At 37.5% G+C, this 18,122-nt stretch overlaps 2 protein-coding genes across 2 annotated transcripts in view; one reads left to right on the top strand and one right to left on the bottom strand.

Moving 5' to 3' along the window:
* The window catches only part of cog6 (component of oligomeric golgi complex 6), a 46,150-nt gene extending 39,653 nt beyond the window's left edge, over positions 1 to 6,497 (bottom strand). Inside the window, exons 1-4 of the mRNA XM_084125384.1 lie at positions 6,044 to 6,497; positions 5,106 to 5,249; positions 3,212 to 3,283; positions 2,548 to 2,606 (exon numbers count right to left, since the gene is read on the bottom strand). Coding sequence (XP_083981510.1) covers positions 2,548 to 2,606; positions 3,212 to 3,283; positions 5,106 to 5,249; positions 6,044 to 6,199 — 431 coding nt within the window. The 5' untranslated portion in view covers positions 6,200 to 6,497. The remainder of the gene's footprint in view (positions 1 to 2,547; positions 2,607 to 3,211; positions 3,284 to 5,105; positions 5,250 to 6,043) is intronic.
* Positions 6,498 to 17,006: 10,509 nt separating this feature from the next.
* Positions 17,007 to 18,122, top strand: part of LOC311091113 (LHFPL tetraspan subfamily member 6 protein) — an 83,021-nt gene continuing 81,905 nt past the window's right edge. Inside the window, exon 1 of the mRNA XM_084126876.1 lies at positions 17,007 to 17,297. The gene's annotated coding sequence lies outside the window, so the exon portion shown is untranslated. The remainder of the gene's footprint in view (positions 17,298 to 18,122) is intronic.

Genomic DNA, 18,122 nt, shown 5'->3' with positions numbered 1-18,122 from the left:
TTAACTTTAGAGTATCGTATTGTCTTGTTATCAGCGGCTAAGCTTGTAATCAGTTCCATTCAAAGCAAGCAGCAAAACAGATAAAGGGAATATTAATTGGAAATGCAAAACTGCACTATAGCAGGGATTAAACTTTCCAGCAGAAGACGATGAATGATTCATTGACCTCATCAAAAGATGGACATCACAGTGCTCAGCGGTGAACATGTGCACACTTTTTCAGATTTCTCTGATGTATAAATGGAAATGAGACTGGTGTAACACCGCAGTCTTGTCGTCATCTGCTCTGAAAGGCTGCCGTGCTGCTAAGAATAGTCCAACTTTCTGATGTTTACCAGGAACACTGTGGTTCTGGTAGGAGTGCTGGATATTCAATAATTACAAAAACAAGAGTAAAATTAAATTACAGAACATTTAGGAGCAAACGTCAGTGCATAGAAACAGAAAAAATAGCAACGGTAGAAAGTGTCTTCTACTGACTGCACGGATGCAATGTACTCGTGCGTTTTCTCTCTCATCTGTTTACGTTCACTTAAGGCGAGACACGGCAGGCAAAAACATTGTTTTTTTTACTGGTAAATTTTGAGATTTTTGGATATTTGTCTTCAATAACATGTCTTCTTTCAGACTTGTGGTGAAAAAAAGTCCGAAATACACATTTAGGTCTTTATTTTACTACACTTTGTCTGTAGATTTCTCATAAATTCAGCAAAAGTTGGCGTTCTTAATCCTCCCGCTGCTCCGCGATCGCTGTCGCACAGTCATCACACACACCGCTGGAAAGCTCTCTCTCTCTGCTGTACAATGCTGTCAGATCCGAATATGGTCATTTCCTTTTTATCAGCAACCAATCGTGAAAGTAAAAGGGCTGAATGCGCAATCTCATTGGCTGATGATAAATCTTTAAAAGCCCGTTTTCTCAAAATGACTTTTCTCTCATACTCCAAGTCTGAAATCTCCACTTCAGTAGCACCGATATACACCAAACTTTCCAGTCTTGTATCTAGTTATATTATGAAGACATTTACAGAGGGATTTGTAAATATATTATTCCTAGCCTGATTTATATAACATTTTATTCCAAAAAACATGGCGAAAATATATATTTTTTAAGGCTATTGACAGTATATTCTGATTTACAGGATAACAAAAGTAGATATCCATAAATCCCTCTGTAATTTTTTTCCCATCTAATATGTGAACACAATGAAAAAATTTTTTTTAACCTGGCTTTATACTCAGATTTCGTTTTTTAAAATATATGCAAATTAGCGCATATTTTATTAGATATTGCCTAATTTGCATATTTAAACATTAAATTACAGAAAATTTGTAATATATATATTTTTCTCATCTTAATGTAGGTAATCAACTGGGAAAGTTTCATAGTGATATCTGCTAATTAAAAATGTTACCCTATTCACCTGTAGTGTCTCACCTTAAGACATAAATGACTGCGTTTACTTGCAAAGACATGGTCACTTTAACACATAAGTATGTGTATTTAACCGCTCAAGCCCAATTAGTCGACAAAAAGCATTTAGTTCAATTCTCAAGTGCTTTATAAGCAGCGGCTTCATTTGAGTGCGTCTCTCAGACAGCGCTGAGAAACAGACAACCGACACATTTCTACCGGTTAATCAGGTCGACCCAGTATGTCGCCAACCCCTATATGCAAATTATATTATTTGCGAATTATAATACATGACATTTCCCTAAACACCAGGCATACTTAAAGTGAAAATCAGTTTTACCATGTTCTAAGTCTGAGGGACAATAACTTTCCCACTTTGAGTTTAATGAATCCTTTTCTTAGACATGGAATTACTAAAGAAACATTAATTTGTTACATTTATATAGCGCTTTTCTCTGCACTCAAAGCGCTTTAAATAGAAGGAGGGAATCTCCTCAACCACCACCGATGTGCAGCATCCACCTGGATGACCCGCCGGCAGCCATAGTGCGCCAGAACGACCCACTATACCAGCTTATTGGTGGAGAAGAGACAGTGATGAAGCCAGTCAGTGTATGGGGATGATTAGGAGGCCATGATGGACAGAGGCCAAGGGGCAAATCTGACCAGGATGCTGGGGTCACATCCCTAATCTTTTTTGAAGGACATCCTGGGATTTTTAATGACCACAGAGAGTCAGGACCTCGGTTTAAAAAGTTGTATATATTATATAATGCTTTTTTATTTTATTTTATTAATAATAATTAATAAACATGGACGCTTAAACGTCTGTCCATTACCATATTTGATGCTCAAGGAAATCTGTCTAAATTTTAATTTTGTGTGAACAATACACAATACATTTTGTCATGATCCATGATACATGTTGCATATTTGCATTGCGATTTATTGTGACACAATATGTTGTTACACCACAGGCTCCATATGATATTTAGTGCCACTGGGATGTTTTATTGTATCGCCACTTTTTTTCTTTTGATATTGCTTCAATATATGCCACCGTGAAAGCCAGCTCTCCAGCTATTTAAAACCTCATATCAGTCAAACACTGCAGAGCATTATATCAGACTCACTTCTCTCCTTGAAGTTTGTTGGTTTTCACAATCAAGTCCTGGGTTTGTTCTTTGGCTGCCTGTTGACAAACAGAACATGAGAGCTGGGTTATGGGGAAAAAGCATATTGGTCCTTCAACTTTGCAGATTATAATATCTTCTTGAAATTGCTTTTAAAGTCCCCGTGTTGAAAATCAAAATTTTAATGTTGTTTATATTGTCTATGTGGTGTTTTTAATATGCTTTAATACAAATCATGTGCAAATTCACAAGTCAACACCATTGCTGAGTATTTTATCCTTAAAACTGCAGTGAAAAAGACACGGTTTTAAATCTGACGTCACCTTGTAACCAATCAGATCAAAGAGTGGTGTGAGTGAGTGGAGGCGGGGCTAATTTAAATATTCATAGAACTGAATATACTAAATGAGGCAAGGGTGTAGATTTAGATATAAGATATTTTAAGGCATGAAGACATTTTTTTTCAAGGAAATAACGTTATATGTAATTTTGGTGATCAAAGATGAGTTTTAAGTGATAAAATTATTGACTTTAAACTTTTATTTTGTGAACGTTCTGGAGTACACTGGTATATAGATGACCTCAAAAGCCAATAGATATTGATATAAAGCAACAAAAGTCAGATGATGATTGTAACTATCTGAAAGCAAACATGCATGATTACCTTTAACCTGTTGGTCATTTCTTCACAGCAGGAGCTCATGGCCTGAACATCTTCATGAACGCTCTCTAGTTCCTGAAGCAGAAAGACACACTTAAGATCTCTGAAGAAGAGTCCTACAGCTTATGTGCACATGAAGCAAAGTTTATTGTGTAAATCACATTTACATTTAATCAGAAGCTCTTATCCATAAGAATTTATAAGAAGAACAGCAACATTTGAAAACAGTAATATTGTGAAATATTATTTCAATTTAAAGTAACTTTTCTATTTTAATATATTTTAATATATTGTAAAATCTTTTTTTTTTTTTTTTTTTTAAATGTAAAAATTTAGTATCCCAAAGCAACTTTTTTAAATCCTCCAGTCTTCAGTGTCACATGATCCTTCATGAATCATTCTAATATTATAAGTTGATGCTCAAGAAACATTTCTTATCATTAACAATGTTGAAACAGTTGTGCTGCTTCATACTTTTGTGGAAACCATGGATTTTTTATCCTGAAATAGTGTTTTTTTTTTGGGTTTTTTTACAATGTAAAAGTCTTAAGTGTCACTTTTGATCACTTTTGATTCCTTGCTGAATTAACTTCTATATATATATATATATATATATATATATTTTTTTTTTTTTTTTTTTTTTTTTTTTTTGTGAAATCTTTAAGTAAAACGCATAAATATACATTAGAATTTAAAAGGGGTCATGAAAATCAAATTTGCCTTGATCTTTTGACATATAAGTCAAAACATCCTGCAAGTTTCATAGCTTAAAACATCCTCGTCATTATAAAGCATGTATTTAATCAAGCTCGAAAAGCTTGTTTTGATATTGCAGGATCTGTGACTTCACACGGGCAAATATGGGCATATGCCTGCCTCCAGAGCAACACTGACGAATAATTAAATCATCGCATCATAGAGCTGACGTTTGCCTACACCGGATGCGAGCACCGCGTTGCATCAAAGGCGAATAGAACCAATTATAATCACTGGATACAGTATGCAGAATAGATGCGCGTTCAGTTTCTGACATACTTCACGCACTTCAGTCTGCCAACAACAGGACAAATGGAAGAGTAAATGGAAGAGTAAATGGAAGAGTAAAGGAACGTTCGCTTTGACCCGTCCAGTTTAAACAGCCCATTTGCTCATTTCTGTAGAGACTCCCGAAGGATCCCAGCGTTAGGAACGAGTGGATGGTTTATTTTTAATGGTGTAATGGATCGTGCCTGAGGATTATATGTTTGTTCAGGTGGCACAGTGTAACGGAGAGTTCACAAATAAACTTTTGTTGACAGATGATTGAAGCAGTCAATTTCATTGGATCTGACAGCAGCTGCATCACAAACCGTAAGTAAATGACTCTTAAAAACACTTGCTCGCGTGCAATAGCGAGTGGGCGCTGATACAATGTCCTATGCAGTGAAGTTAGCCAGTCATAACAGTGGACGTTTACTGACGAGCCTTAAAGGAGCCGCGTCTTAAAAATGGATAATTTCAGACAGAGATGGTTGAGGGTTGAAAATAATCGTTTTTTCCAAATATCTATTTGTTTTTTGTGCAAAAAACTTAAAAACATTATAAGTAAACCTCAAGAAACATATTAAAATAATTTAAAAAAAATCATGACCCCTTTAAAATATAATGTACACTGTGAGATGGCAGATCATAAAAAAGCACCACAGGCAGCTTATGTAATGTAATAGTTTTGGATTGTTTTAGTCTGAGCTGCCTCAAATAAATGGTTGACAACCATTTTCTTTGAGGCAGCTCAGACTAAAACAATATATATATATATATATATATATATATATATGGTGTATATATTTCTGTACCTATAAACATATAATGAGCTTCCAACTGCTTATGCTCTACTCTGCTCTGCCTGTGAATTTACCTCCGTCACTTCTTTAAATATCCGTACAAACTCTTCATTGATGGACAGGCTGCGTCTCTCGATGTCTCCCCGCAGGTTCCTCCTGGTTCGCAGACTGTTCTCAGTGAAAAACACGGAGAGGGATTTCAACGCTTCCAGCATCTCCTAGAAATACAGAAAATACAGAAAATAAATGTGACAACAGGACCTTCATTGCTGATTGTTTATCAACTGCATCCTGCCTACAACCCATACGACATGAAGATCAAGTGTCAAAGCAATAGGCTATGTCTAATCTGTACTGCAAACTTTCTTCAAATATACTGTGGCAGTGCAGTACAGTAACGTTACAGTAGTGATGGTATGGAAATGCAATGGTCTTTTGGTATGAAATAGTTTCAAAGTTTGGATTGGGCAAGATTTTTTTTTATGTTTTTGAAAGCAGTCTCTTATGCTCCCCAAGGCTGCATTTCTTCAATTAAAATACAGTAAAATCAGTAATTGTGTTTTCTATTTCAGTATATTGTAATTCATTGATTAATAGAAAGTTTGTAACAATGAAGTAATGTTTGCTGTCACTTTAGATCAATTTAATGTGTCCTTGCTTAATACAAGTATTAATTTATTTTTAAATACCATAGTACATGAATGTCAGTATATTTTACTTTCAAGTACCATAGTTTTACCATGTTATAACATGGTAAAGTATTTCACATAGAGTAAGTTACACCACCTTACTGAAATGTTGGTACTTTTGATGCTATCTTTGTTCAGCTTTATTATCTCTGTTTAAACCAAGAATGCATCATGGCTATTTATTTTAAGGAAAAGGAGTATGTTATTTAATATAACATTAATATGACACAGAAGTTTTATAATTAATCATTCTTGTAGAGTAGTGACAGGTGCACTGCGAGGCTAATAAGTTAGCTAATGCGAGCTGACCGTCACTCACAGACCTTGTCATTATCCAGCCTGGTCTCCAGGATCTTGTTGAGTTTTCTGGACAGAGGGTTGTTGGTCTGCGAGGAGGACACATTCCCGCTGCTGTTAGAGATGTGAAGGCTTGAAGCATCAGTTGACAGCTCTGCTTTAGTCTCTGCCATCATCAACATCCACGTCAACCTCCAGGAAGCTGTTTTGAGTAACCAGAAAAACGTCCCACTGCAACAAGCCCTGAATGCTTTAGTTCCGCGTCCCAAGTCGTGCTTTTTGACATTTGTGCTGAACAATAATTTCTCCAGAAATGAGACTCTCGTCTGTTGAGGTTGTCATTGAAGGAAAATGTTTAAAGTCGGCATGAAACGGAAGTTAAAGATGTGATGTATCGGAGTAAAACGGCTTATTGAACAAGAGAAAAATGTCGGGCGGGACTTGATTTTGTCCTTCGGGAATTGATTGGATCATCATGTGAGTGACAGGTTGCCCCGCCCTCGTGTCAATAAACACGTCATCAGAGAAGACATTTCGCTGCAAGAGGGAGGGGGAGTTATTTTGATTGGGCAAATGAATAAAAAAAATAGGCTGAACAAAAATGATGTGCATGGATAAGTCTGCGTTTTTGATTTCATGGAGAGCTTAATAAATAAGGTCAATAATGTTTGAAATATTTTAAGATATTTTAACATAATGTATTTATAAAATGAATATTAAAAAAAATCAAAATTATATTTTTAAATATATTTTTACATTATGTATTATTATAATGATATAGGCCTATAATAATAATAATAATAGCCAATTATTATTATTATATTTTAAATATATTTGTCTGTAGTAATTATAGACAACTATACTTGTTATGAAAGACTGTCATCATGCACATAACAATATACAGTGATTGGCGAGTTTTCTGACTGACAGCTTAAACAAACAGAGCTTTAGCACCACCTGTAGACAACTCCTCCCAAAGGAAATAAGTAGGTGTTTTGCATCAGGAAGTTTCGAGTGCGGAGCTATGAGTTTCTCCACAGAGTGTATAACCGAATTTGTGCATGCAGCTAAAAACAAGTTTCAATGTTCTATATTGTTATGTGTATTGTTACTGTTTGAGTGGAAGATAATTTACCGTGAACTGAAAGTATTAACATCATAGATCCTTATCCAACGCGATACAGATCAACGTACGCAATCCAGACAATTCTAGTAATTAGTATTCCTCTGTACTATAATTGTTTCCAACACCTGTTTACATGTCTATCATCATTGCAATGAGTGTTATATGCTTAGTTGTACACTTACAGATAAATGTGTTAGGATTTAGGCTTTAAATGCACATCATGTTGTTTACATAAAGGCAGCCTGAATGGCGCTAATGATGGGATGAACAGGATCCTTACATGATGATAAATAAGCCTACATAGCAATTATACAGTTAATCCTAGATATATCACATTGCATGTGTAACTGCTTATTATGGTTGTAATGTTATTTGTCTATTTTCAGCATGGTTATTTACTATTATTCTTGTGTTCGGTTATTTACTATTTTGTATGTCAGAAGTATACTCATTCCTATCCATAGTAGAGAATAAATGTTGAAGAAGAAACATCAGAGTCCTTATTGCATTCATCCAGATTTGACATATTTATTGCAACCAATTACAACCAGACAAATTAAGTACTCCAGAAAATATGGTCCTTCGAGCCAGATGTGCAATTGCTCTGGAATTATGAAAGATGTCCTCTGATCAGAGAAGTAGAGAAGCAAGGCCTGCTGATGTACGACCAAAACGGCGAGTGCAGCCACCAGCCTGGTTGGAAGATTATGATGTTTATCTCCTGAACTATGATAAAACTTCACCAGCTGTTAAAACTACGCCTCGCCCCACAGAGACAGAGGAGCCGTACCACCGCATTGAGAGGGTAGCCGAGATGACCCCCGGTTAAATTCTTTTACTCTTCAACTGGACTCAGGCAGAGACACCTTTACTCATTTTGGCCAGGTTGAACAGATATGTGAGAGCACACCTGTACCTTACCACAGTATATCAAGGGGATGTATCCTCAGAGATATTGGAGGCCATTCAACAGCTCAAGACTGAGAATCAGAAACTACAATCTACAGTCTTAGACATGCAATGACAAATGCGTGGTGATATTGCAGTTTCATTGCACCAAAGGCAAACACCACCATCACATGATAGAGCCTCTTCTCAACCATTGCGGTTACCTCAAGTCAACCTGCCACACTCCATGTGCCTCCATACCATCTGAAGAGGAAGACTGGCCACCCCCACCTCCACCAGTAGCTGATGATGTTCCACTTCCTCGAACTGCATTGAATAAACCGCTGCCTCCAATTTCAACAGCAGCTGTCCCAAGACTTAATGGAGGAATTAACTGCATGTTTGAGTAGACTAGGCAGGACATCACACCTGCCTTCATGTCCACTGACTCATGTACCTTGAACCAGATGAAGATTCTATTCAGTAGTGGCATCTGACCAGCAGAGGGCACGTGATACTGATTAACAGCCCAGGTATCCCCATATACCTCCTTGTGTCAGTATAAAACATCAAAAGGAGATTGGTGAGGATCCTCACAACCCTCAACAAGAGAAAGTATATTGAGGCCCTAAGCCCACAATTCCTGATTTCACAAAGGGGGACCCACAAGAGTTTGCCAGATTGAAGATCTCCCAGGAAAATATTCTGCCTGAGGATGCCACAGAGAGATTTAAATATCAGATCCTCCTAGATCATCTCAAGTTTGAGAATGCCCCTTCTGACAGCAGACTCTTATACAAATTCAAAGAGACCTTTTTCAGACACTATGGCTTCCGTTGCAGAGCAGTATGGACAACCCCACCAGTTAGCTCTGCATCATATTGCTGACTTCGTGGAAGGCTATAGTATCCGTAGTCATGATACAACTGGATTCAAGAAGTTTGCACTCAAGGTTAGAGCACTCGTGGGCATGCTAGATCAACCAGGTGAAAGTGGTAATATTACACTACAGTTTGGCTCACATGTTACTAAGCTACTGTCCACGTTACCTCATGACCTGAGAGCTGATTTCAAGAGGTACATGTATCCTGGGTGTCCGCATCCCCACACTCCTAAATTTTGCAGGGAGGCTGGAATACGAACTGTGTGGCTTTGAGTTTATTGGAGAAAGAAGGGAATGCTCTGACTAAAGGAAGGACAGGTGTAAGGACGTCAAGTTTTGTAAGATATTGTCCATATTTCACAGCTCAGATCCTTCCCCCACCAATCCACTGACAGAGGAGTCTGCTCCAGGTGCTACTAGACCTCAGGACAAGGTAAAGGCGTACTGTCCTTATTGCTCTAACACCCAGCATTACTTTAGTCAGTGCCAGAACTTTAGTCAGCTTACTAAAGAACAGAAGAACTGGGTAAAGTATTGCTCTAACACCCAGCATTACTTTAGTCAGTGCCAGAACTTTAGTCAGCTTACTAAAGAACAGAAGAACTGGGTAAAAACAAACAAGAAATGTTGCCGTTGTGGTCACACCCACCAAGCAGCACAGTGGCGTCTGAAATCAACCTGCAAAATCTGTAAGGGCAGACGTCTTGAGGCACTCCACAAGCTCAATGATAGACCGATTAGAGAAAAACCTTCCCTTGTCAGTCCCACTAATGAGGTTCTGTACTTGGATAGACAAGCAGGCTGTAGTCAGGTACTACTGAAAGTCACCAAAGTGATCATACACAATGGAGAGCATGCGCTAGAGACCTTCGCTATTCTAGATCAGTGGTTCCCAATTCCAGTCCTCGTGACCCACTGCTCTGCACATTTTGTATGTCTCCCTTATTTAACACACCTGAACCTGATCATCAGCTCATTAGGAGAGACTCCATGAACTGAACTGAGTGTGTCAGATAAGAGAGACATACAAAATGTGCAGAGCAGTGGGTCACGAGGACTGGAATTGGGAACCACTGTTCTAGATGATGGCTCAGAGTGAACAATCTTTCTTCAGGCTGCTGCTCAGAAACTGAATCTTCGTAGGAAGACAGAGGACCTGGCATTGAGAATAGTTTGATTGGACATGAAGGTCATATGTGGTAATTAATTGTCCTTCTACATTTCTCCTGCTTGTCAGCCTCAAAAGGTCTTCAAGATCAACAGAGCATTCTCAGCAGATCAGCAAGAACTGGCAGAACATACCTACCCCATCAAAGCCCTACAATGCAAGTATAGCCATCTCAGAGGACTGCCCATTCCTGCTCTTGGCAAAGCTCAACCTCTCTTGTTAATTGGCTCTGATTATACTCACTTAATCACTCCAATTACGCCAGTGCTATTTGACCAGCTGCGGTGAAGATGAGGTTCGGTTGGACAGTGCTTTTGGACTAAGCTTTTCCATTATCAGCTTCAGACTCAACAGTGCCTGAATATTTCTGTTGTGTCTCCCTCCAATGAGCTGTTCAAACATGTCCAAACATGTCTTTGGCAACTGGCTGTATTGTCTAACAGGAATGAGAAGCTTGTCACTAGATCAAAGCAAGACCAGGAGGCAATTAACCTAATAGATCGACATCAATGGGATCCAGCGTTATGCCACTCCTCTTCTCAGGGTAAGGCACATCCCTAAACTACAAGCTACAAAGTAAGGTGTGATGGCTAACCTCCGCAGCACAGAGAATCACTTAATGAGAGACCCCCAAAGGGCAGAAGCCTATATTGCTGAAATTATGTCAGTTCGCAGATTTTACAGTTCCTAACTGTACTCAGCAAATTCACATATTTTGTAATGCCTCAGAAAAGGCTTATGGTTATGTTGCATATCTACAGTGGCATTCCTCACTGGTAGATCAAGAGTGGCCCCTAAACAACAGCTATCTATGCCAAGGTAAGAACTGTGTGCAGCCTGTATTAAGTTTTTCAACGTTCAGTGGAACAAATTTTTGCTGGATACCCATGTGCTGTCATAGTAGATGATATATTGGTTGGTGGACACACAGAAATGGAGCACAACGACAACCTAGAAAGAGTACTGGAGCGGGCCAGACTGATAAATCTCAGGCATAATCCTCTGAAATGCAAATTCAGACTGACAGAAGTGAGCTATATGGGCCATGTCTTCAGCAGTGATGACCTACATGCCGATCCATCAAAGACTAAAGCCACCAGTGAAATGTCAGAGCCCACAAACGCCACTGAGCAGAGATTTCTTGGCATGGTCAACTACATGGGCAAGTTCATCCCTAATCTCAGTTAAATATCTGCCTCTCTCCGCCAGCTAACTCACAAAGACACAGTATGGTGTTGGCTGCAACAGCACCAGGATGCTTTCAATGCCTTGAGAAAGTGCCTAACATGCCCCCTGTCCTGTCTTACTACAATGTTGATAAGCCCGTCACCTTAACATGCGACTCCTCACAGTTTGTTTTGGGAGCGGCATGCCTGCAGGACAGTAAGACTATTGCTTACGCTTCATGTGTCCTCACGCAAACTGAAATTCGCTATGCGCAAATAGAAAAAGAGCTCTTAGCTGTAGTTTTCGCTTGCAACAATTACATCTACAGCAAACCAGTGACCATTGAAACAGACCACCAGTCTTTGGTGACAATCATCAAACGTCCGATACACAGCACTCCTGTCTGACTCCAACGAATGTTGCTTCAGCTGCAACGTTACAACATCACCCTAGTCTACAAAAAAAGGAAAGCGCATGTACATAGCAGACCCCACAAGCATCTGTACAGCAACAGTCCAAGGAGGAAAACACCTTTGAGGTAAGGAATGTGTACAACATCTCACCATCACGCATGGATGAACATAAACGAGAATGCAATCAGACAAGGATGGTCAGCCAAACTGCACAGTGTTCTCCCAGCAATGCGGTTGTTTCACCCATACAGACACAAACTGGTCACAGACAATGGAATTGTGTGGAAAGGCCACAAGGTTGTCATCCCAGAAACACTTCAGCTGGAATACACACAAATTGTACATAGGGGTCACCCTGAAGCTGAATCCACCAAACGACGTGCACGTAGCATATACTTTTAGCCTAACATGACAAAAGACATTGATGCTTACGTCACATCTTGTGCCACATGCAACAGCAGCAAAGCACACAAACAGAAACAACCACTTAACAGTGTTCCAAGCCTACCATGGTCAACAGTAGCAGCTGACATCTTTGAGTGGAATAGTCACCAATACTTGGTACTTGTCGATTCCTAATGAGGCTGGTATGAGATCGTTCAGCTCCACAGTTTGACCTCAGCAAGTGTCATACTGAAGCTAAAGAGACTCACCCCAAACCCTCTTCACAGACAATGGGAGACAGTTCGTGAGCAATGAGTTTGAAGATTTTGCTAGGGTCTGGGACTTTGTTCACAAAACCAGTGGTCCAAACCACCCTCAATCAAATGGCCTAGCGGAGCGCGTGGTTCATATCGCTAAACAACTCATGGAAAAGTCCAAACGAGATGGCTCTGATATCTAAACCTACTGAATCTGCAAAATGTCCCACGAGATCCTAAGCTTGGCTCACCAGCTTAGAGATTAATGTCCAGACAAACCCACACCACCCTGCCTCTTCACAGCTCTTTGCTGGAACCTTCTCCTCTGGTCTCCAAAGAGATTCATGCACAGATCACAAAGAAAGACTGTGTCAAAAGAACAGTTATGACAAAACAAGTATACAACTGAGTGCAGGATACAAACCCCTCGTGGTTATGATGGCAAATGAGTGGTGAAGGAAGTCTGCCGTGAACCAAGACCTTGCATCGTCCTGTCGGGTGAAAAGGAATATTGGAGAAACCGCAGACACCTCCTATCTGTGAAAGAGCCTATGCCAAGTCATTATGATGATGATGGTCATGAGGTAATCCATGCTCCAAACAAAGTGAATGATCCAATTCCAAAGACACAACCCACACAATCAACCATAGGTCAAATAACCTCTCAGACAAACACACAATTGAGAGCCAGTCAGTCCTTAAGTGACACGGTCTGGACGTACCAAACCCTAACCCAAAATACAAGGACTGAATTACACATTCATGTTTTATTTAATTGTTTATCTAGGTTACACACACCAGTTTTGTTATTCTGCAATACACTTTATCTACACTTTATTAATTTACAATGCACAATAGTTACTTTTTCTGGTATTGCAACTTGATCAAATTCAATATACCTTTGTTGTTCTAGTAAAGGTTTGTATTAAATTAGAAGAGTGAACTAATGTTCATTGTGAAGAAGAATTCTGATGTAAATGCAGCTGCAGAGTCTATACATGTTTTGTATTTTGATACTTAGAAAAGGGTATTACATCATTATGTGTGACATCAATATACGTGTACAGTATGTGATCACTCTCTATCTTGTCACATCCCCTCAGGTAGTCAGTGTGATATATATGTATCTGCCTTGTGATGTACTTGAGTGGTTCATAAAGCCACGAATTGTGAAGCTGGAGTCTATGCCAATTTATTTATGTTACAGAAGTCAACACTATCCATAGTGGAGAATAAATGTTGAAGAAGAAACGTCAGAGTCCTTACTGCATTCTAACTGGATGTGCCATAGTGATTGCATCCAATTACAACCAGCCAAATTAGGTACTCAGAATAATACTACTTAAAAACAATGGAAGGTTATAGTATGTCCCAATAATATATAAATGTGTGTTTATGTCGGTCAGGTTATACACTGTGACCAAATGTCTTCATATAAGGATAGTAAATTATATTAGATATTATAATTGTATTGAGAAAGGAGAAACATTAGCTGAATATAATTTTTTTTTTTTTAAAGTCGACAGAAAGTCTCAACCATAGAACAACTGAAAAAATCTGGCAGACCCATGAGAATGAGAGTGGTTTGGATTCTTTTTTGGGGGGATTTAACCAGATGAATATTTTAGTTCATAAACATAATAAAACAGTGATCTTTTGAGCTGACACACCTTTCTTTCAATTGAATTCCCTAACAAATTGCACCTATTACTGTTGTTAAAAAAAAAAAAAAATGTGACCCTTGACCACAAAACCAGTCCTATGGGTCACTTTTCTTTAATTGAGATTTGTTGAATAAATAAGCTCTCCATTGATGTATGGTTTGTTAGGATAGGATAATATTTGGCCGAGATACAACTATTGAAAATCTGGAATCTGAGGGTGCAAAAAAATCTAAATATTGAGAAAATTGCCTTTAAAGTTGTCCATTTCTGTTAGCGATTTTGCGGCATCCACTCACAAAAATATATTTTTTAATATATTTAAGGTAGGAAATTTACAAAATATCTTCATGGATCATGATCTTTACTTGGTATCCTAATGATTTTTGGCATAAAAGAAAAATCGATTATTTTGACCCATACAATGTTTTGTTGGCTATTGCCACAAATATACCAGTGCGACTTATGACTGGTTTTGTGGTCCAGGGCCACAAATCACTTCAAACCAGTGCCTTGACATTAACTTCACCTTGCCGGAGGGAAAAGGGGGAGTTCCCTGGGGGAGTGGCAATGAACAATCACAGCAACTACAGATATTGCACCTGAGAGGGCAAAAACAATTGAATTTCAGCCCATTTCTCCTCAGAGGGATTAAAAGGAGAGAAGAGGTGGGGCACAGGGTTACGCTCTCTGTAGTGTTTCAGGATGTGAGTCTTTGAGAAATATTCACAGCTATGTTCACACCTCCAGCACGCACCACTTTACACCAGCATCTCCTGAGATTTACACACATTCTGCATCTCTTCTGTCCTCTCAGAAGTCAAATTTTATTCTGAGCTGCTCTTAAGTCAGATACTTATTTTGCACTGCTCAGTCAGAAGGCTGCACCCGCAATAATTATTCAATCGAGAATTTACTTTAATTTATATTCAGAACAATTGCTCTTATTCTCATGGATAAATCTAAACGTCCTTTCACACCAAGAACAATATACAAAAAGATAACTATAATGATATCTATATTAGCGTCCACACCAACGCACATCATTCTGTTTATTCTAATCTCACGCTGCAGTTTTATCTGTCACTTTAAATGCTAGAGCGCTTTAAAGTAGGATGGATTCTGATTGGCTGTCAATGTTTTATCGTTCATCAACTGGGAAAAAAATATTCCAATCTCTGTGCCGTTAAAGTTGTGTTGTGGACTCTGTTATTCTTTAATATTAAAAACGATTTTTAGAACTATACCTTTATCATTATTATTATCTATATCGTCCTTGATGTGAACAGGAGGAGAACAAACAAAACAAATCTAATAATTTATTTGTACTTTATACTTTCTTGTTTTTGTCACGATAATGTTCTGTTTGGTTCGTTTCTGTCGTTTCTTTATTAGTTCTCGTTAGTCTCTGGTTACTAATCAGTTAATACTCGTCCAGCTGTGTTCCCATTAGTCCCCTCATATATTTCTTGTGTATAAATACTTCCTGTTTGGTTCAGGGTTTTGTCGGTCATTGTTAATGTTAGTTGTGTTTATGTTACCTGCTACCTTCCTGAGTATTCGAGTTTTCTATGCAAGATTTCCTGTTTCAAGTCTCTTTGGGCTTTCAGACCCGTGACAGTTTTATTATTTGTTTGTTTTATGGTTTTAGTTCGATTTGATGCAAGTGCTTTTGAGCAACTGTTTGCAAGAAGTGACATCAAATCTTTAGATTTTAGACTGCCACCATAAATAACTTACTTTACTTAGCCTACTTATTACTTACTAACTTTATGTATTTTATTTGTTTACTTGTTTGTTTGTTTGTTTGTTTGTTTGTTCTCATGCTAGTGTGGTATGCTAGCCTACATCAGCCCCACCCCAAACACACACCTGTAAACAAATAGAACGATTGATCAGTGTGTCTGTTAAGAGTATATCAGAGTATATTTGAGAAGACTAAATTGACCACATGGTTTTGATATTTTATGATACTTTTAATTTTTTTATGAATTAATTTTTGTTTCGTAATTGTGTTACTGTATACATTTAGTTTGAAAAAAGCCTATAAAACATTTAAGATGTTGGAGAGTTCTACTTAAATTTTTCTTTACATTATTTATATAGATCAGCTTTTAGATGCCACAGACACCCAAATATGATCATCCTCGTACGAGGGAGCCTCCCTCCAAAAAATGTAAAAGTTGCTAATATTTTTATGTATAAAGACTCAATTTATATATGAAACAATTTTATTAAAAACAAGTTTCGAATATTATTTGAAAAACTTTTGGTTTCTATTATGTTACAGTATTATGTCTTTTTTACTTTACTGTTAGATTATTTATTTATTTATTAAATATTGTTATTTATTAAATACATTGTTATTAATTAGGCCTACATAAATAGTTATGTATTTCTTAAATATTTTAAATTATTTAAATCAGTTTTTTATTTGAATCTATCTATTTAGTTATAATCCTATTTTATTTTATTTTTTTATAATTGAAGTCTTTATTTATTTTTAACATTTTTAACAAAACAAAACCAACCCCCCCATTATCAATAACCACTAAAGACAGACACAAAAAAGATACAATAAAATCAAATTATAAAGTGCCTATACATATTATTTTCTATTTAATTTTAGATTTGTTTCGTTTGTTTTCGCTAAACTTTTCCATGGACCACCTAGTACTCTCTTGTGGCCCCTGGGGGTCCCTGCAGTTAAAAAAAAAAAAAAAAAAAACCTGCTTTAGACAATATGCCTATTTCTTTTATTTTCAAACGCAGGTATTCGTCTCAAAAATCGGTATCAATGAAAAAACAGGTTCCTGTTGTGACACCACATTCCATAGACAATATATTACAATGTATTTATTTACAGTATTTATTTATTTTGTAGCAAAGACTTTAAGGCATGTGTCTGTATAGAAACTGATTTTAAAATAAATCTACCCTGAGAAGTGTGTCAACTAGCCCCGGCGTAATTCTGAGGCAGCAGGTCGGTGGGCGGAGCTTCTTCTAGTAGGATAGAGAGCGAGCGAGAGTCTGACTGCTGCCACACTGCGCTCAGTGCAGCGAGACGGACACACTGCTCAGTACTTTGCGTCTCTTATTAATAACACTGGGATTATTTCAGCGCTTTCCTGCAGGAGTGACAGTGAACTAAACAGAAAGACGCAAGCAGACCTCAGCAGACCCTCATTTTACGGGATTTAACGCGCGTTTTCTGCGCGTGTATAGCGAGTTGCGCCCCGTTGTGCGGACAAAGTTTATTTCTTCTTCACGGTCCCATATGAAGCTGGACCGGAGTTTGAATTAACACGCCAGTCAGAATATAGGCCTATCTATGTAAGTTATCACACTAGATGTTTTTTTATATGGTTATTCATGTTTTGCATGATGTCGTGCTTGTCTTTTGCATGGCAGGAGTTTATATCATAAATATATCACTGGCGCTATTAATAGATTATCAGTCTGTTGAGGAGCTTTGCCAAAAACTTTTTTCCTTTTTTTTTTTCTTTTCTGTACTTATTAGATGTTTGAGCCCCTAACATAGCCCATCATAGCAAACACTTTGTAGTAATTTACATTCATATCATAATAAATATGATTACATTAAGCTAAATTATCCTTAACACCCTTACATAATGTCATTCATACAGAAATGTCATTAGCACGGCTGATCTGTTAAGCATAGCCTACTATATGACTTATTAACGATAACTGATTATTGTAAAGATTCTTACTGTGAGTTTTTCCCACAAGCCTCAAAATGAGTTTTTTTATTTTTTTATTTTTTTACTTTTTTGTTCATAACTATTCGTTTAGCAAATCAAATAATATTGTTGACTAATACAATATATTACCACATAAATATTTTCTTTTCTTTTCTTTTCTTTTCTTTTCTTTTCTTTTCTTTTCTTTTCTTTTCTTTTCTTCTGCATTCTTTTGTGTAAGTATTAGATGTTTGAGCCCTAAGTCAGCCTTATATGGAGTAATGTTCACTCTTCCTGCACTGTTTTAAAGAAGTTTCTTAACAACAACTGATGAACAAACATCAAGTTAAACTTCAGAAGCTTAAAATCATTTGTTAAATTTCATTCAGGTACTAGTTAGACATGTTATGAAACCGTCATTCATTAATTAATTAATTCATTTTAAGTATTCCAAGGA

Source organism: Abramis brama (genome assembly GCF_963993115.1).
Source record: "Abramis brama genome assembly, chromosome: 10".
NCBI classification, from domain to species: Eukaryota; Metazoa; Chordata; class Actinopteri; order Cypriniformes; family Leuciscidae; genus Abramis; species Abramis brama.
The sequence above is the reverse complement of the archived record's forward strand: the minus strand, read 5'-3'. Positions and strand labels throughout refer to the sequence as shown.